Here is a 22,004-nt window from a genome sequence, read left to right as displayed (position 1 = left end):
GCAGAAAACACTTAGACAATAAATATTGTCAATATGGCTGCGGTCGAGATGAGCATACAAAATTAAGAGTAGATACATACTTCTCGTTCCGCGATCGATTTCTGGTCACAACTCCGTGCCACCTTTGGTAACGCAGACGTCCTTTGGTCTTCAGGGTGCCTTCACGTGTTCATGACTTACAATGAGATCAGGCAGGGTACATGCATGGATTCTGCATTTCTGATTGGTTTCAGCCTCCTGATTTATAAGCAGCTCCATTTCAACGCTAATCAATAACTCAGCAGGCAGATGGAGGTGGTCCTCATGTCACATTAATCTTTTGTGTGTGGGTGTGTGTGTGTGTGTGTGTGTGTGTGTGTGTTGGAGTGTGTTGGAGCATCACGCCATGCCAGTTTAAATGTATACTTATCTGCCCAAATAGTAGGGGTTGTTTCAGTCGACGGACGCAGCCACGGTATAGCTACAGTGTCAGTGTTTGTGCGCATAACAATCGACCCAGAGCCATGTAAGCACTTAGCAATTGACTTTTGTTGTGATTGACAACGTGCCTAACATTAGGACGCCACAGCGACAGATACTGAAGTTCGGCCTTCAGCGCTGTAATGACCTCGCATGGAGAGAAAACCACCAAGCAGCGAGTGTGGGAGCAGTGCGCTTTTGTGGTTCTGACTCCCTGTGTGCGGTCGCATGTTTGGACAGTGAGTGCATGTACAAGCAGGAGAGAATGTAGTATCCTGCATATTTTAGCTGGTGCGCGGAAAACACTGTGTAGTGTAGCTGCGGCCAGCAAATTATCAAGGCTCATTTGCTGGCAATCCTCGTCATCGTCATTTAGTCGTGTTTCACAGCTCCCCTATGGACCATACTCAGCATGACTTACAATTGCTTCCATGGCCTGACACAATGAGTCTGAGGCGGATCATGAATAATCAGGAGCCAACAAGGCTTTATAAGATACGAGATAAAGCAGAATGGCTTGATGAGCTGGCTAGTGTGTAATTGTGTCCAATATTTGCGCTGTCTTCAGACGTTCATGAGAGGATTCTCAAATGGGATTTGGGGAGTTTGACGTCTATTAGCCTTTATTTACTGAAGGTAATATCTCTAATCACAGGATCATTTCCAGCAGTACCCTGCTTCAAACTCATGTCAGCCCGTGCTGGTATCAGGGGTTGAGTTTCGTCAGTAGATAAGAAAGCCAAGAATAGGCCATTTCAAGAAGTGAAAGTGGTGTGAATATAAAACTAGAAGTACATATTTTGTAATAGATGCATGTTGTAATATGGAAATAACGAGCTAACACGGTCAAAGAGTCCATGTTCATATTGGCCTTAAAAGAAATAAATCTGGAAATAATCTTTCTTGTCGACGGTTAGATGAGAAGATTTATACCGCTCTTATATCTATCTGTTAAATACATGGCTGAAACCAGCTGGTTATCTTAGCAACTGCCAAGAAATATTCAGGCACATAATCCCTGTAAAACCAAAGCTCTTCATTTATTCACTATGTTTAAAAGAAGATATGAATTAAACAAAGAATATATAATGTGTTAATTAGTGAGCTTTGGAGGTGCATGAAAGTAGATTTAGTTAACTATAGGGCCGGGTTACTAGCCTCCGGTTTTCAGAGCCTTCTTGCTAAGCTTAGCGAACTGTAGCTTCTATTTAGCGTACAGACATAAAAATAGTGTCAATCTCCTTATCTAACAAATTCTAGATGTGCATTTACACTTCCGGAGGTGCACAGTACACTCATTATAATAGCAATCCTCCCCACAACAGATACACATGTAAGATTTGTGAAAACAGTACAGTAGCAAGTGTGCTAAATTGCTGCTTACTGTGAGGTCGCTGTATTTCTACTACAAAAGGAACTCCGGAGCAGCAACAGGGCCGAGTCAGTGTAAAGGATTCTTCCTTAGCCTAGTTTTTAACTGGCTTTTTTTCAGCGCCAACTGTTTGTCTGCCAAAAAGTGTGGAATGCATGACAGAGAGCAGCATGCACACTCATCCAGGGAGTCAGTCCAAAGGCAGCTTGAAAACTGCGCTTCTTAAGAAGTCTTTCTACAGGTGTGACAACCTGCAGCTTTGGTACCGCAGGAAACCTTCATTTCCTACTTTTATTTCCCTAACCTTTCATCTTCCCGCTGGGGCTGAGGGAACTTAATTAATCATTTGGATTTAAGTATGTATAAATCTGCATGGACGTAAGACTGCTGTCTTTTTGGCACCAACTAATAGGCATCATCTCTAAATTTGATTGACTGTGGCTAATCAGAATGTGGTATTTCTGAGGTAATATATGTATTGTGAATAGGTACTGTGAAAATTCTCATTATTTCTTGAGAAAAAAGGAATGACTCGAGAGACCTAAGTGTCATAATTTGGAAAAGACACATACATTTTCTCACGCACATAAAACAAATGAACCTGAGGCCAACAACAGTCTCATATACTAATTGGCTATTGCATTTATGTAATCTACCCCTGCATTAGGTTGTGATCAGAAAAAAGGTTGTTTTTACTCATGAAATGTAAAGCTGAGCTATACGTGTATTCACGTTGAATACATCTCTAATTGCAGCTGGTTTAATTGTGTGAAGTAACAAAGTGTTGTAGAAATATTCAAACTATCGTTAGATGGTTAGAAAGTTTGCCTTTTCAAAAATGGAGTGTATGGGTTTCTGCAGAACCAAACTATTTGCATATTCTTTGGACTAATATCACACTAATGAACCATAATGAGATTACATGACACCCAAGCTCGAATCATCCTGTGATATAACAGATGGGCCTCCGTTTTCGAGAGTCTCAAGCTAAAGAACCAAGTTAATATTTCATGGAAAACAGCAATTATCCTCAAGGCAGAAACGTTTCACACTGCTGCTTTCAAATATGTGCCGTGGTACAGTCATCGGTTTCAGATATGTTACAGTAGTAAGACGGAAGGTTCTGCTTTTGCCCTCATTGCCATAGAAACTGGGCAAAAATGTAGCTTTCTCTGAAGATATTATTGTGTTTTGTTTGGCAATGTAGTAGCGAGGCAGGCAGATACACGCTGCACTGGGGGAGGGTTAAGAGGCTCTGAATCGGTAATGATATGATGCTGTGCTGAGAAGAGGACACACAGCAGCATTACGAATGGTATGTGGTGGAGAATTTTGTTGTGTTATAGTTATTATATAATTTTCACTCTGAAAGTATTTGGATTGTTTTAATTTCTTTTGTATAAATGACAACGAATTGGATTCATTAATTTCATCCACCAGAAACAGACAGGGCCTCATGTCTGCATTGTGAGTATTAGCTTGTGTTTGTCCGTCACTTTTACTTTCCAATCATTGTTCATCAGACCCCCACTGGCTGTCAGTCTAATGAACAATTAAACAATTAATCAGACACTTCCACTTGCACTTTATTTCTGTTTACTGTTTTTCTGTTCCCTTAATGTCTTATTTTTGGTCTTTCTTTTATATTTATCTTTTTTATATCTCGCTCTTGCATTGAAAAGAAGTACAAAGCGCAGAATCCGGCGTCAAATTCCAGTATGTGAAAATGTACATGGCCATTAAAGTTGATTCCGACTCTGATTCAATCGATTGGGACTCACCTTGCTGCAGTGAGCAAATTGGTTTTCCCAGTTGTATTGATACACGTTGTCTCGGTGGTTATTTTTCGGGCAGTTAATTAATGACTTGTAGCATTATGTGTTAAAAGAAAACATCGATCTCTCTCAATCAGAAACAAGTTGCTGGAACGTTTCTCCACCAGTTCTGGGGCAACCTTTCTTCGAGTGGAGGCTTCTCTCTGGGGTTAACCCCTCCACAACAACACATATAAGCTCTTTGGTTGAGTTAGGGTTTTGTGTGAAAAGGGGAATTGAACATATAAATGTTTAGCTTTTGTTGACCCATCCATCCAACTTAACTTCCTGCCTCTGTGGAGCTCCATCCTATTAAAAGCAGGGGCCAATGCTTGCTGTACTGGGTGACACTGCCCCTGCGTTTGTGGCGCAGAGAGTTTGAAATGTGTTGAGACAAACTGACTGACTAGTCTTTAATGGTATTTCTTGACAATAGTGTAAAATAGAGGATTAAAAACAAAGATGAAATGGAACGCATCTTTGCTTTTCCAATTATTCTGTTATTCATTATTTCCACGCTTTAATATTGGTAGGAGCTTTAATGGAACTGTGTGGGCCCGTTGGATACGTTGGCTTCTGTATGTCTGCACGGACGCTTCTGTGTATTGTTCTTTCATGCATATTTTGTTACTGTGTGCAAATGTTCTTGTTTGTCCAGCTATAAATTTATGCATTTCACTGAAATGCATTTGGACGTGGATGTTGTTGGTGTGTGTGTGTATGTTCTCTCGGCCAAGTAAGAGTTTAGCTGGAATTGTTCAGTGTGTGTGTGTGATGTCCCCTCGGGGTGTGAATCAGTTTGCGGTGTAAAGGCCATGCTTCACGCTGAGACAGAACTCTGATCAACTGTGTCGAAAAGACGGATAATGTGTACTCCTCTTTCCTCTCTCATTATTTACATTGACTCCGGCACTCCTTCCCATCTCCCGCTATACTTTTACCATCTCCTCGCCGGCCATCCCTTCTACCCTCTCCTGCCTTTTTTTTACCTTTCTTCCCTCATTTCCGTTCTTTTTTATCCATTCCTCTCCTTTCATTTCCTTTTCAACTTTTTAAATGCCTTTTTTCCCTCCATCGTCTATCTCTCCCCGCTCGCTCCCTCTCGTCTCATCTCATCTTAGGCTATTCTTCTTTGCAACCTCTTCTGTAGAGAGGTGCTGCAGATCAGCACTTATCCAATCTGTCAACAAATTCCCATTCAAACAAAAATACCTTTAAGTTTTTTTAGAAATCATTTGAAAAAAAGGTATGAAGTTGTATATAAGAAGCTACATTCATGCATTTCTCCGTCCTGTAAAATGGTGTCACTCATTGAGCAGCGGTTTAAATCATAAACTGATCAACATGCAGGTCTGTTAGATAAAGCTTAATAACAACACCAACAGCTGTTATAAGGTCCACCATTGTTTATACAACACACTAATTCCGAATTCAAGTAATATGTACTATCTATGATATAATTCATATAATTATCCTCAGCATTTTGACAATTTATCTACCTCTTTTCAGGTAAAGGTTTTTGATAAACAACTACTTGTCAACTTTTTTTTCAATAGTTTGGTGATTGGCAAAGCAGGTAAGTCAGGGGATAATGTTCATAGTGGCGGATGGAAAATGTCAACACAGGCACATCAGCAACACTCTGAGGAAGTGGGAATGTGGCTGAAGACAGGAACAGAGAGGCAGAACTTGACAAATTAAATAATCGATTAATCTGAAAAAAACACAGGATGTTGCATTTCATGGTCTGCGCCTCAACTTATTGAAAATTTAAAGAATCTGTTATTTGCAGCCCTGCATTTATACATCTGTTTGACTCTTCACTCTCTCTCTCTCTCTCTCTCTCTCTCTCTCTCTCTCTCTCTCTCTCGCTCTCTCTCTCTCTCTCTCTCTCTCTCTCTCTCTCCAGTGATCTGTGTTGATCAGTGAATGGGCTGATGCTTCTGGGAGTGCATGCTCCTTTGGTTCACAATCCGTCCTCCCAAAACACACACTTACACCTTACTCCTATAGGCACAAACACACAAAGAAATAGCTCTCTGCCTTATTGAGAGAGAGAGAGAGAGAGAGAGAGAGAGAGAGAGAGAGAGAGAGAGAGAGAGAGAGAGAGAGACTTGGGAGGGCGCAAGAGCGCGTGAGCGCGCCAACGGGTGAAATGCGCGTGCTCCCTCTGTTGCCGCCGTTTCAGAGGAGGGGAGCCGCTTATTCGGCTGCTGGATGAGGGACGGAACGGAGGGAGCAATGAACAGACACTGGGATGAGTGAATGAACGTATCCCGACCTGGGCTTCTTCCACTGTACCGAACCGGTGAGGAGACGCAAACAACGTGCGTATTACTATTGTTAGGGGTGTGTTCATTATGCATGTGTTATGAATTGCTGTATCCTCGGAGTGGTATGTGTGAGGTGAGGAGACAGTCGGAGTGTGTAAGAAGCGCACACATGTGACGCGCAGTCGCTTAGACAGTCCAGTTAATTGCGGCGGATCGGTGCATGCATGCGTAAACACGGAGCACGGAACCTGTCAGGGTGAGAGCGGGCGGCGGGTGATCGCAGAGCTCCCGGAGAGAGGTCGCTGAGGAATCTACCGGACGTAATCGGCGGGGGTCTCTCTCAGGGGTGTGTGCGACGCTGCAGAGCCCCGACCTGTCCGGGAGAAAGCGTCTCCAGTCCCGCTCCAATTAAGCGTTTGTACGCCGCGCGCCGTCTCCATCAGAAGAGCCCCGCTGGAGAACAGTGAGTGACATTTCCCCAAAGCTGCACGGGTATTACCCGGCCGAGTGGGGCTGTGGACCGCGCATGCTGTGATGCCGGTGGCCGGGGGAGGGAGATTAAGGTCAGGGATAGTGGACGCATCCGGGTCTGGAGGGACTGTCGGGTCAGGGTGCACGAGAGGAATAGATAGGCACTGGAGGGGGATTGCATGTATTATGAGAATGTGATGCGGAAGGAAATGACGGTGGGGCGGGATTAACGATGATGATGACATTGACTAAATTGAAATGCACAATAGCAGTTTTCTTTTATTTCACACAGATTAGTGTGGATCATTACATGCCTGTTGAAGAAATGTATTAGTGCTGATGGTTGTGCTGGTCATTTTGGTTGGAGTTTTGGTGATGATGATGGTAGACTGGTGGTGATGATGATAGGGTTATTAGTAGAGTTGAATGGTTTTAATATTAATATATAACATTTTTATAATTTAGCATTACTCCAAATGTGTCTACGTTTGTACTGTTTTATCGGCTTGTGCGCCATGAACCTTTAGGGTGTCATACAAATGAAATTGTGCTGATTGATTGATAATGGTGGTCTGCTGCTGCTGCTGCTGCTGCTGATGATGAGAAGGAGGAGCAGAGTGATGATGATGATGCTGCTGGTGATGATAATTCAAATGGTTGTGATGGGAGTTTTGATGCTGATGGTTATGGCTGCGCTAAGGGCAGCATGAAGATGATGATGATGTAGAAGAAGATGGTTCCAGTAAAAATTCCCAATGGTGGCAGACGATGATGAAGATGCTGATGATGACGATGACGGTGGTAGTTTAACCTATGTATGGCAGCATGATGATCGTGATGAGGACTTTTTCCATCAAGGATAAATAATTAACCCTAAGATATGTCGCCCTCTCAATAATTCAAAACACCCGAGCTGCGTAAGGAAGTGTATAGGCTATGGATTAATTTGCATATCTCAAACAATTTTTCAGCTTCCATCAGCAACAATACGCCTTTGTGTTAAGCAGCTTTAATGACGTCTAGCTGTCTGCTACTACCCAGCGGGCTTTCACTGACCAGTGTGGGGTATGTCTGCCCGGTAGTGATAGAACATTTTGGACAATGCAGACGTGCAAAGCTGCTTTGATCAGCCAAAGCAAATGCATTTCAATGTGTCCTGGCAGCAAAATTGCATGATTTAATGATTAAAGGAAAATAAAAGGTCAGTTTCTTAAGTTAAGTTTTGGTTTTCTAGGCCATGACACATCCCGAGACAAGATGAAGCCGCGTTTAAGCGTCTGAGTACATTTCCATTGGCCTGCGAGTTTTAATTTAGAAAGAAAATACTAAGTCAGACACAGCAGCAGTATGTGCTTCCCTGCCACCAGTGTTGATTTTGTTCCACCATCCAGTTGTTTATCTGGGTGAGCTGTGTCTGTAAATGACTGCAAGTCCAGAGAAACCAGGTGTTTGGAAATAAAATAACATGCATTTATTCATTATTTTGTCCGAGGCCTAATCCTAGAAATGTCAACATTGATTTGGTCAGGTTGTCACATTCCTAGTTTACACCTAGTTGTGTGTGTATTTGTGTGTGTGTGTGTGTGTGTGTGTGTGTGTCTGTCCGTGCGCGTGTATGCGCGTGCTTTGCGTATATGCAAATAATGCATGCTGCTTTCGTACCTGCTGTGTCTGTGTATTTGTGCTGGTGCCCAAAATATCCCGGACTTACTGTGTTTATGTCTGTCACTTCCTTTCCTGTGACTGCATCCTCAACTAATCCATTAATGACTTGAACAACACACCGGCTTGCCCGCTGGAGAAGTTGATAACCCACATCTCGGCCGCTATTCTTGTCCACGTTAATCTGGTTATGTGTATCGCTGGCGTTGCTCTGTGGTTACTTGTGTTGTTACCAATACTGACCCCTGGGATCCCAGGACTGTCAGGATGGCGTGTCTGGCTGGTAGGGGACAGGAAAGTCCCTGCGGTCATAATCCTCTTCGCTCCTGTATGCGTGTGTGCGCGGGTGTGCGTGCGTGTGCGTGAGTGTGTTTGTGTGTTGGCGTTACGCTCTTAATGCTGCCAGTGGGGGGAGTTGAGAGAAATGCCTTGTGTTTCTGAATGGTGTCAGGAGAAAGATGATGTTGACAATGACGAGGAAGTAGAAAAAGAAGAAATAAAAAAGAGGAAGACGAATGAGCCTGGAGGCCTCTATGAAGGTTAAGAGGAGAAGTGACGTACGTTCTAATCTATGTGGTCATTTAAGTTAATATCTACTTTCAAACAGAACCACTGTCAAATATTTAAAAACTAACCAATTCTTATTAATGGCTCCCTTATGGCCTCTAGGCCTGAAACAGTTCCTGATGGCGGTGCCCTTATTGATTTCCAAAAGTGTTTACATTCATCAGATATTGTCCATTGCCAGTATGGCGCCCCAGAGTATCATGCGACTGGCTGAAAAGTGAGAGGGTGATGAAATCCACTCTCATATGTTGTTATGAAATAAAATGCAACATGATGCAACATAATCGGGAGAAATATTATGTTTGGAAATACGAACAAAATGAAAAAAATATAATAAAATTAAAACTAAAACACATGTATGAATACAGTAATTGTATGAGATATTGTTTGTTTAAATGTACAAAAAAATGTAACTTTTTTTTATTAATTTAGCAATAATTATTTTGGGGCTTCGTGTGATTGATGCTTGCAATGCGATCTGGCCTATTTTCCCGATACATTTCCCCAACAGGGATCAATAAACCTTCATTTCTCATCCCAGGTTTTTTAACTAACTCGCCAACTACATTTTAATTTAGTTTCTTGTGTTCGAACTGTCGCCTGGATCAAAATTGAAAAAAGCCCACTCCATCTCCTTCATGTGTTTGGACTGCCACTCTTATACGGATGATTTCGAGAGGCATTTTAATCTTACTGCAACCTCACCGGGAGTTCCCCCTTGAGGCCCACAGGTTGATTAATTAAGTGGCTAAAACAAATGGATGTGGGGACAGTGATATATTGTAGGGCTCATCTCGTCACCGGCTGAGGCCCAAAGTCGTTGGCCTATTCTGTTTTGTTGCATGCAGTGTTTGACATTCATGGAAAGGGCCCAATACGCTGCCTGCTCTGCCCGAACGCCACGTCACATATTCGCACCTCAATACTTGCTGGACTCAAGTCTTCTGCGAATGAAAGCTCCGGTTTGTGCTCATCCTCTAAAAGTAGTCTGACAAACCCGAAACATGACAGTCCGTGCAGCCATTTGTCCCAGCCAGCTATAATATTAGAAAACGTGACCTAACGTCTGATATTGTTGGGAAACATTTGATATCAGAGAAGAGTTCAAATGTGTTTAACACAATGTGTAGAAGGGCTGTATAAAAGAAAAATCAATAATCACTTACCCGGAGGGCAGAAACAATATGGGCTTCAGATTTATCCTGAATCTAACACTCTTTGAGTAAAACAAACTAAAAAAACATTAAAGATGAGTAGTGCCAATCCAATATCACCCTGATTTCTCTCATGGGGCCAAACAGGCTCGCCGGGCCTCTCACATCATTCATTCCACTCAGTTTGCAACCACTCCTAAAGCATCACTTCAGCAATTCATTTGACAGCTTTATTGCCAAATGGTGTCATTTTCAAACTGGGTGGCAATTCCTGATGCACCAACAGTGATCCCACTTGCAAGGCGGACTGATTTGGCCCTCACACTAGTGTACCTCTATAGCCCTTCAGAGGTAAAGTTGCAAATGATGATATTAGTTGTTTTGTTTTTTAGCTCGAAGCACTGACTGCTGCATGCAACATTTTTGCTTCGTCTTCATATTGACCAAACAAAAGAGGACCGTGGGATCTTGCAGTATTCTCTCTTCTGTATTGTTTTCTCCACCTAGAAGGGGGAAATGTATTGTCTGAACTCGCTCCATTTATCACAAGTGGAAGCTCATCCTCCAAGTACCTTGCAAAGAATATTTATGTTCAACAAAGGGTGAAGTTATTTTCTCTATTTATCTGAGACATAAAGCAATAATTGGTTCCTACCACTTTTTTGGATTCATTAAAATCATTAATGCTACAGATCTTATGTATATATGTTAATGAATGCGAGGGCAGGGCTGAATGTGGTTGCTGAGAGAGCAACGCTTATGGAAAAATCCACTTCAATATCTTCATTGTAGATGCATTATTCCGTATTTTACTTATCTCACGGCAAGTGGCAAATGTAGATAACATTGTTTCCAGATGCATCGGTTTCCACCAGTGCTCATCAATCAAACAAGGAACAATTCATCACAGTCAGAGATAGCGGTCCTCCATGTACAGTCTCCTCAATAGATTAGGATGCAATTCCGCAGCAAGGCATGTATGGGTTTGAAGTGACTTTTTTTTGAAGCAGTCATCACTAACTGTAGCACTTGATGTAGGTGGAGAAAAGGTAAGTGCACCAAAAGAAAAGTCCAGCGAAAATATCCTCGCAAAGCAAACTGCTTGTGTTCTATGGAAAATGAAAAGGAGCACAATACCAGGGGGGCTTTACTGTTATGAATGTGGACTTGTTTCATGAGCCTAAGCCTATGTAACTTTTTTTTAACACCATGGTTGTTGATAATGGTTTATGCCAAAATCCAGCATGAGGAAAAGTCCTTCAGTCAGCAAATGGCATTTATTCTGCAATCTATCTCAAGCTGGCTTACATTTGCTCCCTCAAACTATTGGTTGTACCAGAGTACCAAGTAGCAAATACCTCAATGTAATGACTTGAGTAATGGAGTGTTTTATAACTTGTATAGACTTCTAAATTGTAGGAGTTCAAAAGCTACATAATCTCGGTTTGAAGAATACACTGAAACTATTGAAGCAGTAATCTTAGTTTTAGAAACACTGTTCAAACTGATAAACACATTTTAGCAAATACTTTAATGGAAATTGATTAGTTAACCTGTTAAGATCCACGACTGGATGAGGATTTATCTGCAGAAGCAATCATTCAAGACCAATTGTCAGGACGTCCTTCATGACCAGTTTATCTCATCCATCTTTAAAGATGAATCCCACATAGCTGCTGCTGCACTCGGTCATGTCAGGCTACATCCTTGCTAATACGTTCATACGGCATTTCAGCATTGTTTTCAAAATGATCTCCATCCACACAGCAACTTTATTAAAACTCATATCACATGACCATTCACGTGCACTGCACATGGCGGTTTAAACAGGAAGCAGATTTTCTTTACACTGCACTTGGTTTAGTTGCAGAAAATACTGCAGAGGAAGAACGGCAATGGCAAAAAGAGGGACCAGAGATTTCTTTGCTTGGACCGACAACGAGGTCAACCTGTTGCTCAGAGTCAAGTGATAAGGGCGTAACGAATCAGGGAAGGACACATCGTGACTGCTAAGACCCGATCAAGAGGCGAACGCGAACGTCTACGTCATTGTTTTCAAACATCTCACTTTACGCCCGTCCACACTACACGGTAACCCCGGGGTTTCCAAACATATCCGGTCTTGGGAGTGTTTTCCAAACTCTGTTTTCTGTTTTCTCAGTATGCACATAGCAGAAGATACGCCTTTAAATCAACATACAATCCGCACACAAAGCCAGACATGCTTAAACATCCTCCACATTAGTACACTAGTTAACACAGAGCAACCGGACACCGACCGACGTACATTAACAAATTGACACAAACACACTTGACACCTTGTCGCCCCACCACATGATGTTTAAAGATGAGCTGGGCATTGATATGCAGAGAGGCTCCCCCTGCTACTGCTGAGAGTAGAAAGCTCCAAGGTGGAGGGGAGCCATTGTTTTCATAAATAACCTCAGCCTATGACACACACACACATACGTGCACCTTAAACTGGCGAGAGTGTTTCTGTGAATCAGTGTCTCTGTGTCTACAGCTGCTTGTGTTGTTGTCCGTTGGTATTGTTATGGCCTTTTATTACATTTAAATGATATTTCAGCGACGGCGCGATGCTTGGCAGCATGAGACTTCACTCAATGGACAAAAGCGACTCGGGTGGTTTTGATTTCTGAAAGACGGAGGAAGAAAAAAACTAATATGGCTTTTGTCCTTTTTCTCGGTCGCAGTTGGAGGCCAGATTCAGCACAATCTGCTCTTATCAATTCCTGAATGGGATGCATGCTGCGAAATAGACAATCACAGACTTATCCAATCAACTGTGAAAATGGGCACCGATAAAGAATACATTGACCTTTCATGCTTTTTTGAATGGACAGGCTCGAACAAGTGTCATGCGAAGCGAACAGTTTGTAGAACAGTGTTCTTTTCCTCAGGAGGATTCTGAAGCGTTGCAGTTAAACTGAGGAGAGTTTGGAGTGGCTGCCAGGGATGTCACAAACAGACTACAACAGAAATGTTGTAGTCAATAGCATTGTGAGTGAAATTCCAATTTTCGATACCCAAAACAATAAATGCTTTCTTCAACATACACTCCTTTATTACTGCTTTCTGAGTACCGCTGCGTTTTCATATTTTGTGATTGACTTGATACCGAAGAGTTGGTTCTTGTGACGTCCCCGGTGGCTTTGGTTGTCGAACACTTGAAGCATAGATTTGTTTCTTCTCTTTTTACCACTCCTTCTACTTCTTTTTCTATTTTCTCTGCCCTGTTATTTCCCCTCCTATTTCCATCTCCACTCTGTTTGTACAGCTTTTACTCTTTAATTTTCTCCATCTCTCTTGTCTCCATGTCTGTCTCACGCTCTGTCCTCCCTCTAGTTGCTCGCTCTCTCTCTCTCTCTCTCTCTCTCTCTCTCTCTCTCTCTCTCTCTCTCTCTCTCTCTCTCTCTCTCTGGATATTGGCATTCAAATCCACATTTTCAGGGCAGTTTATAATCATAGCGATGAGGTTAGATACATATTTTTCCTGGATTTTTTAAAATCTGCTCTGTACTGTCCCTCTTGGATCCAGATTTTCTCATGTTCATAATTTAGCACCACAACATATCCCCTACAATGTGATGTGTGTGTGTGTCTGTTGCGTACTGAAACAAAGACACTAATCCGATTGCCGCCAACCGCGACCGTTGGTTAGTTGATACTTTTCAACTTTTCAGAAGCAGCACTTTCCTCCAATTGGTTTTCGTGCTAAAACGACAACCTACTTGTCTAGCAGTGTGGCGAAATACATTTTAGAATAAGTTGAGGGCAAAACCTGTTCATGAAACGACTTAATCCAACGTGCAGGCCTCCATCGGCATATTTGAGTGCAGAGCAGCATTAGCCGGGTGGAGCATCGAGTACAGGCACAGCTTTAACATTACAATTAAACATCCATCAACTCCTGTTCCCCAAACCACCAAAACAAGCTGGAATGGCCCTATGTTGTGTATCTTCTTTCTGCCTCACTGCAGGCAGGATAAACCTTATATAACAACTTGCATATACTTAAACTGGTCAGAAGAGATGCTGGAAAAAAGGCTCATCAGAGGATTCTGTTTGGTCTGCCACAGCGGAGCAGGCTGTAAACACAACATTATAAGTCAAATTGGCTTGCCGATTGGCAAACCTGTTCACACATCCAGCACACACAGAACAATATTAGCATTTATTTGAGGCTGTGCTTTTGGTCACCTTATGTCTTCACCTACTATTGAGGGAAGCATCCGGCTCTTTTGCTGCTAAATGTGCAGAGTTGGTCATGTTTCTCTGTGGCTTTATAATGACGAACGTCTTTCATAATATTCTTAGTAATTTCACCCATTGTTGATGTCAAAAATATTGATTATTGCAGCTTTAAAATCAAACTTCATATATGGCTCGAAAAATCCTGGTTCATCTGGGGAGGAGGGGTGGGGGGGGGGGGTACAGCATTGTTCTGTGATTTATTGTGACACTGGATGAAGAATAACTACATATTTTTGTATTTCCCTGTTTGCTTGTCACTTTCCCTTCCTTCCACCTCTTTCCTCTTTTGTTCCCCTTGTACATTGTCTCTCCCACTCCCACATCTTTTCTCAAATTACCTCCATTCTTGTCCTTTCGCTCATCAGGTCCACTCCTTTCTGTCCTTCTCTATCAGTCTCTCTCGTTTGGTCCACTCACATCCCACAATCCCCCTCTCTGTCTTGCTTCCTCTCTCTCTCACTATTCCTCTCTACGGCCTCCTCACCTGGTGCCCTCCTCTCTATCCGTCGCTCCACTCCTGTGTTGTTTACTATCTTTATCCCCTCTCGCTCATCGCTCTACTGTATACTATCCATGACTCCATGATATGTCCCTATCACTGTCTCTGCCCAGCTCAACATCCTTTCAATTGTTACCCATCCTCTTGCATTATATTTCCTAATTTACTTATTTGTTGTGTTCTCGTCCTGGCTGTTTCTATCCTCCCCTTTCCCAGTAATCTGTCACAGCAGCATAAACCCAAACCTCGTTTATATAATCTGATAAGAGTCCACACACACATACAAGCTGTCCAGCCACATTGCATGCATGGCTACAGGGTGTTTCTGCATGCAATGCGTGTGTATGTGTGTATATATATGTGTGTGTGTGTGCATGTGTGTGTGCGTGTGTGTGTGTGTGTGTGTGTGAAAGACACTGTGTTTACGAGTGCATGCATGTGTGATTGTGGAGTCTTGAAAGTGTCGGCTTCTTTGGAGCAGGTGCTGTGTCTGTTTGTGTGTGTGGGGGAAGGATTGTCTGTGGGTTTCCTGATTGGTTTAAAGAAGGGATGAGGATTAGAAGTGATAGAGACATGAATGGGAAAACAATACAAAATATAATGACGCACTAGTGGACGTCAGGTGCTCCTAAATAACCATAATCCATCCTGTCTCAGCTTACCTATTTTTTTCTTTCACACACAATGCACGTCTCTATCTGGTTTTAAACACTCATACACCACAACTGTGTAAATACAGCGCCATGTCAAGTTTTATTTTGTTTGTGGAAGTTTCATGTCTTCTCTCCAAGCCCCTCAGACTTCAGTGCCGATCTCAAAAGGGCATGACTTGACGATAATAATAATACCCTTTTTTTTTGTAAATATGCACTGCTCCTGTGAAACGTAGAAAGGGCAACATGTGTTTTGTTTTAATCATACGGGAAAAAGCTTTGTGCTAATGAAAAGACTCTGTTCCATTTAACTTCATAAGTTCTACCAGTGCTCCGTTGCTCCCATTTCCTGAGCACAAACAAATAAAGCATGTGTGTGTTATCCATCTGTTCTGGTATCAAACTGCACTGCTTCTTGGCAAGCACACACACACACACACACACACACACACACACACACACACACAAACACACACACACGCACACACACACACACACACACAATGTGATATACCTCTTTTTGGCATTCTTTTGAATAAGCAGTGATTTCTCATCACTACAGGGGTATTTACTTTTTATATTAAAGAAGAGGAGTAGGAATAGAACAGGCGAGTGACAAGTTATGCTGGAAGCGATTTATTGAACACATCCTTCCCTTTTAAAATACCATTATCATTTTGTCCATATTAGGCATGTCATGATACCTATACCAGTGAAATTTCATGATTCCTGGTACCCAATTTAATACCACGATTAAAAATCGTATCATTTCCCGTGTCATCTGTACCAATTTTCTTACCATTTTCCCGAGATGTTGCAAACACACTGACTCATAAACAAGTCAATGTGACTTACACCTCTGTTTGTAAAGCTTCATTCATAAAGTTGAGAGCTGGTCCGCTCAAATCTGGATTTCTTTGATGTTTGGTACTTATAAACTGAAAGTCACTCGGAGTAAACGCCTCAGCTACTGACGTCAAAACTGAAAGAAGCTTTGGGTGGAGGTTTCCGAATGACCAGGTTGAGCATACAGTGCTCACACTCCAAGGCTGAGGTTCCCTCAGAATGACCGGTGCTCACTTTGTGTGTTTGAGAGACAGACTGTGCTTTTATGTAGAGGTCTGTGTGATGTAACATGTGTGTTCAAACACTGTGATGACTTTTAGTTGTGAACTGAATACATGTGAGTGCATGTGTCATCAGGGCTTAGCACCAGAAAAAAAGCACACTTAAATGAACAGCCTGCATGCGATGTGTGTTTGTTTGTGTGTGTGTGTGTGTGTGTTTGTTTGTGTGTGTGTGCCACCAAGTCACTGTAGCGAAAAGAAATCCATACGAGTGAAGGAACACTATATAACAGCCTTGATGGAAGCGTGGTGCGCTGTTGTGAGTATTTTTGAGTTTAAATGTTCATTCTCACATTCATTTATTTATGCATGATAACTGTGTGTGTGTGTGTGTGTGTGTGTGTGTGTGTGTGTGTATTTTAACTAGCTAGCTCCCTCAGGCTCTCTGCTATCCCCTCTGTGTGTGACATTTGCAAGGGACGGAAGTCTGAGAACCGTGCTGCCAGTACCTCTCAACATCATACAGTACACGCACACACACAAACACACACACACACACACACACACACACACACAGAGGCAAAAACCAACAAACGGAGGCGGACAGATACTGGATATGAACATCTGCAATTTGACTTGCGCTCGGGGAGAGTAGAGTGCGTGTGTGTGCATGAGCGTCAACAAAACCTATCCTTGACTGCCTATCCATAGAAAGCCGTGGGACAATTATGCTGATTGTGTCTTGCGTAATATCATACGTGTAATATGCATTATGAGATTGCATACATTACATTAAGGGTTTTTATCTAAAGCTACAGTTCGAGACCTGTCGAACTGCCAGCGCCAGTTAAAGACGGGCTTACACTATCACAGCATGAGGTCCACAGCTGCACGGAGGTTTTTGTACAGTTTCCATTTAGTTTGAGGCTAATCAGGAATGACAAAACACCTAGCTACTGCTTTACATTAGATATATTACTTTAGGCATGCACGGATAGCGCACAAAACGTCACGTGACATTCATGATTAAATAAATAGAGCATTTATTAGTAAGAGTGATTAAACGCCTTCTGCTAGTTTACATTTCATTGCATGAAATTGATGGACACCCACCAGCCAATCCGCATTGAGAATCACGCCATCATGTCATGGTCTTACTTAAATGACATACAGTAGCAACTGATGCTGGATATATATCAAATAAAGACTGAGCCCGGGTGGCAACACCAAAGAAACAGAGCAGACCTTTCATTAAAACATTCCATACCAGCACTTTGCCTTTGAACTGCCATTGATGTGAGAGTCTGGCCAAAAGCTGGCCTGAAATAGGCATATCGTGTCAAAAACCTAAGAAATGATTAGCCTATGTGAAATTATAAATCAGCAAGCAGTTGCTAGCTTTTTGAGACACCAAGTGAATGTAGTTTATTACAACTTAATACAACACTTATTAAATAGTCAAACAATTAAATAACAATTAAAATCTATTATGTCAGATACGATGGTGGACAACAGTATGTGACCAGTGAAAAAAGTCACAAACACAGAAATCCAACTTTGGCAGAGCATGTTGTGTCCATGTAGGACGCTACCTAATGCTAAATAAAGGTTTCAATACTGATTGGTGTATTTGATACATTGTCAACCCTTATTTTTTCTTTATTGATTGATTGGTATGTCCAAATGGCACCAACTGCATCACTGCATCTCCTTGGGTCTACAGCATTACGCCCATCATGTGTGAAATAGATTGGATGAATAGTTCTTAACATACGCAAAGAACACAGCCACATACACACAGACAGAGATTCCTTGCTTATAGTTAGAAACTGCTCTAGGATGATCATTAATAGTTGTTTTCCACTGGCTGGGTTCATTCCCTCCTCTCTCTGATGATGTCTTTATTAAGCCAGAACAGTTATTAACCCCAAGCCCCAGGGTCATGTTCATTTAGTTAATTCTGTAATATATGCCTAATCTAGAGGTAGAATAAAACATTCATACACACTTCACCATTCATCTGTCTTCCGATGCTCCAACAAACCTCTCTGGCCTTTGCAGCCTAAAGGTCCGGCTGACACTTTTCTCATTTCCTCCTCGGTATTGTTTTTCTATTACTCTTTCCTCTTATCATCTGCTCCATTCCTTACCTTTCCTTCATCTCTTGTAATGCCTTCCTCTCCCTTCTGCCACCAGCATGTCAATCTGTTGCTTGCGTAGATCTCAATCGCAGCTTCAAACATGCTTTTAGATGGATCAAAGTAGAAATCAAGCTCTAATACACACACATATGCAGGCACATACACACAAGCCGGCATCACGTGCATGCATCTTCACACTCTCACAATGAGCATGTGGCCAATTATTGGCTTCAAAGACCACTAGTAAATGCTGTGTGTTAGCTCTGCACACCCCCACAAAATGGCACTCATGCTGTATACGATACGAGTACAGATAACAAACATGCATGGGCCCACATATAAAATATGTATGAGCGAGAAAGTAGGAACATCAAGACAAACCTGCGTGTGGTTTTCTGTGTGCGGGAGAACATTTAAGGGTGTCTGTGCAGTTGAGTGTGTGATTGCGTCTGTAATGAATGCTCGTTGTTCTCAGATCTGCTGGCAGAGAAGGATGTCGGGCGAGTGTTGAATGCTTCAAAAGCTCTTTCATGCCGGCCTCAGTTAGGTCACATCGACCGCCGGATCCGCAGATCGATTGACCAGCCTTAATTTGACTCATTTGTGGAGGCCAGAAATCCCTAATTGAACCTTGAAATGCAAACACACACACACACACACACACGTGCACACGCACGCGCTCACGCACACACACCCTGACATGTTTTAGGGATGTGAGAAATTGCAATGGATAGGCGCTTTTCTAATGTGAATGGTGGTGGCAATCATCAACAACGTCTCTACTTTTTAATCATATTCATTTATTTGTTCACTTTACTGACAATTAAGGTCTTTATTTTTTATGTTTACACTTTTTACTTATTGTAAATCCAAAAGACACTCTTCTTTTTGCTCAGTTTTAGTCTCAACGACCTAATGTCTTGCTGTTAGCGGCTAACGCTGCACTATGGTGACTAGCTAAATGCTAACGTCCGTCTGTACGGCTGATTTTCCGACTTAATTTTTGCTGAAATCAGCTGCCTGCTGCAGCTTGAAACTGTGCAGATGAAGTTGTGAGCGTAAATCAAAATAGTTTGGCCCAAACAATAAAACCAAAACAAAGAGCTGAAAGAGGCTAAAGTGGGTGATGATTCTTTGTGACTTTGTCACGATGAGCAACACCTTTCTAATTATGGCTACATTTACCTATCGCTGGTATTAAAATAAGAAGGAGTTCCGCTTTAAGGTTTTAGATTGATAGCTTTTAAGGAGCAATAATTTATAGTTCTGTTTAGTATTGTATGGAAATGAAATTGTGAATAAAACTTGCTTGCCATAATTCAGTTAAACGTTTTGACAGCTTTATGTTTTTCTTTTCATTATTGAAATTGCAGTTGCGAATAGTGAGTGCTTTAAAAAAATGCCTGTTTGTGTGCTCAAGGACTCACATTTTTTCAGCTGTCTACTACGAAAAAAGCAACTTACTCTCAACTCATAAAAGTTGAATAGCACTTGATTCCAACACAAAGGGACATCTCTAAATTATGCCCCGGCTCCAAATCACATGTATTGATTTCTAACAAATGAAGAAAAAGGATATAAAATGTTCCCTAATGGATTCTCAATCAAGTTTCTTTGAGCAGTCTTTTATCGCTTGTACTATAATTAATGGAAAACAATGGATGCCTGTGTGATAGAAAGTAAATCTATAATTTGTCATTATGACACAGAGATTCACCAGGGCCATCATTACGGCCGTGTTTCTCTCACACGAGAGCTGACGAGTAAAACCGCACACCTCGAGAGCAGCGTAACTCACATTTTACGAAGCCAGTCATTAGATCCAAAGTGGCAACCCTCCATTCACATGCCCACACATTTTCCTTCGACCTCCCTGCTACCTCTGTCCGCCGCTGCCCTCCTCTCTGCTCTCGGAGGTGTGCTGCCGAGAGCCGCTGGTCAGAAGCAGCAGTTTAATTCACATCTTAAAGCACAAATGACAGGCAGGCAGAACGCTGATTTCACTCAGCTTCACTGTTGTGTACACACGGCGTGTGTGTGTGTGTCTGTGTGTGTTTGTTCTGGCCTCCTTCACCCTCCCTGTCGAATGCTGTCCCAGTTGGATGCGAGGAAACATTATCGATCCGAAGATGGAAAAGAAATCAGCCGTGTGTTTGTGTGTGTGTTTGTGTGTGTGCGTGTGTGTGTCTGTGTGTAGGGGGGGAGGCTGCTTGGACTAAAATCACATTGGATTTCTCATTTCTCTTGCCTCTCTTGCGCTGGTTTTCCTTCTCTCTCTCTCTCTCTCTCTCTCTCTCTCTCTCTCTCTGTCTCTCTCTCTCTCTCTCTCTCTCTCTCTCTCTCTCTCTCTCTCTCTCTCTCTCTCTCTCTCTCTCTCACTCTCACACACACAAACAATCTCCCACTCCTCTTTACCCCTAATGATAATGTTAAAGACTATTGTATCTCATTAATTACCATGGCAACAGTGTTGGACCTACTTTCTACTCTCCCTCTCTCTCTCTCTCTCTCTCTCTCTCTCTCTCTCTCTCTCGCTTTAACTTTCATGCACGCGTATACGCACGCTGAGAGATCATGTTTCCATTCTCTTCCACTATCCAGCCATCTACATCCAGTAAAGTATTGCATATGCCTGCTGCCGCACACTCACTGCTGCTTCGATTTAGTTGCTGCAGGATGTGCTGCTCAATTGTTGGGTTATCGTAAGTGCGTTTGCGTGTCATTTTGTGTGTCACTTGTGCGTTAGAATACGAGCCAGTGAGTGTGTGGCTGACACAGTGAGTGAGTGAGCGTCTGTTGGAAGCTGTGGCAGGTGTGTAACCCTCTAAGGGCCGAATTACATTGTTAACAGAGTGGTGCTACATCTTTGTCCGTGTTCCAGGGGCATCCACATCACTCGGTAATATATTGGTTATGTAGGTTGAACAAATGCAGAGCTAAAGTGTGTGTGTGTGTGTGTGTGTGTGTGTGTGTGTATCTGTACTGTAAAGCAGGTGAGAACAGCTCAAGATGTCTTTAAGTGCGAGCAGATGGGCACTCAAATGTTATTGGAGCGTACGCAACATGATTCATTTATGGTGTGTGTGTGTGTGTGTGCGTGTGTGCCCCTGCGGCTGATTGTCTATGCATGTACAGTTGTCACCCTGAGGGGGTTATATAAATACAATTTCATACCAGCCAAGGTATAACTTCGCGAGGGAGATGAGGTGTGCATAACGCTTCGTCGTTATTTGAATAATTACTCAGTTCTTAGATGGAAAGGGAGTTGGGCAGCATGAGCGGCTTTGCTTCCAAACCATTAAGCTGACCTCAAAGTATGATTTGATACAAAACGCCCACGTGGCCGTTTAACTTACTTTGCTTTTAAACATAATCACCTTTGAGTAAGACTGTAGATTTAGACTAATGCAATTTTGGTGTCGATTCTAAACACTTCCGGACCCTTAGGCAGTGATAAGCTTCAAGACTGAAATCCAAACTCTTGGTAAAAGATTTAATGTACGTTCCAATCACAGAACAAACATTCGTGAGTCCCCTCAGAGACTTAATAAAGTTTGATCGGTTACCTCACCTCTCCATTCTCCATCTGTCTTAACT

The 22,004-nt window shown here is 42.3% G+C and overlaps 1 protein-coding gene across 1 annotated transcript in view; it reads left to right on the top strand.

The window, feature by feature from the left end:
* Positions 1–5,842: 5,842 nt before the first annotated feature.
* slc8a4b (solute carrier family 8 member 4b) overlaps positions 5,843–22,004 on the top strand; it is a 79,591-nt gene continuing 63,429 nt past the window's right edge. The window contains exon 1 of the mRNA XM_068587614.1: positions 5,843–5,953. Coding sequence (XP_068443715.1) covers positions 5,911–5,953 — 43 coding nt within the window. The 5' untranslated portion in view covers positions 5,843–5,910. The remainder of the gene's footprint in view (positions 5,954–22,004) is intronic.

This window comes from Clinocottus analis, unplaced genomic scaffold (genome assembly GCF_023055335.1).
Source record: "Clinocottus analis isolate CAN_PGR_092001 unplaced genomic scaffold, fCliAna1.0.p SCAF_21, whole genome shotgun sequence".
Lineage (NCBI taxonomy): Eukaryota > Metazoa > Chordata > Actinopteri > Perciformes > Cottidae > Clinocottus > Clinocottus analis.
Note: the sequence above shows the minus strand (reverse complement) of the source record. Positions and strands in the feature narration are given on the sequence as shown.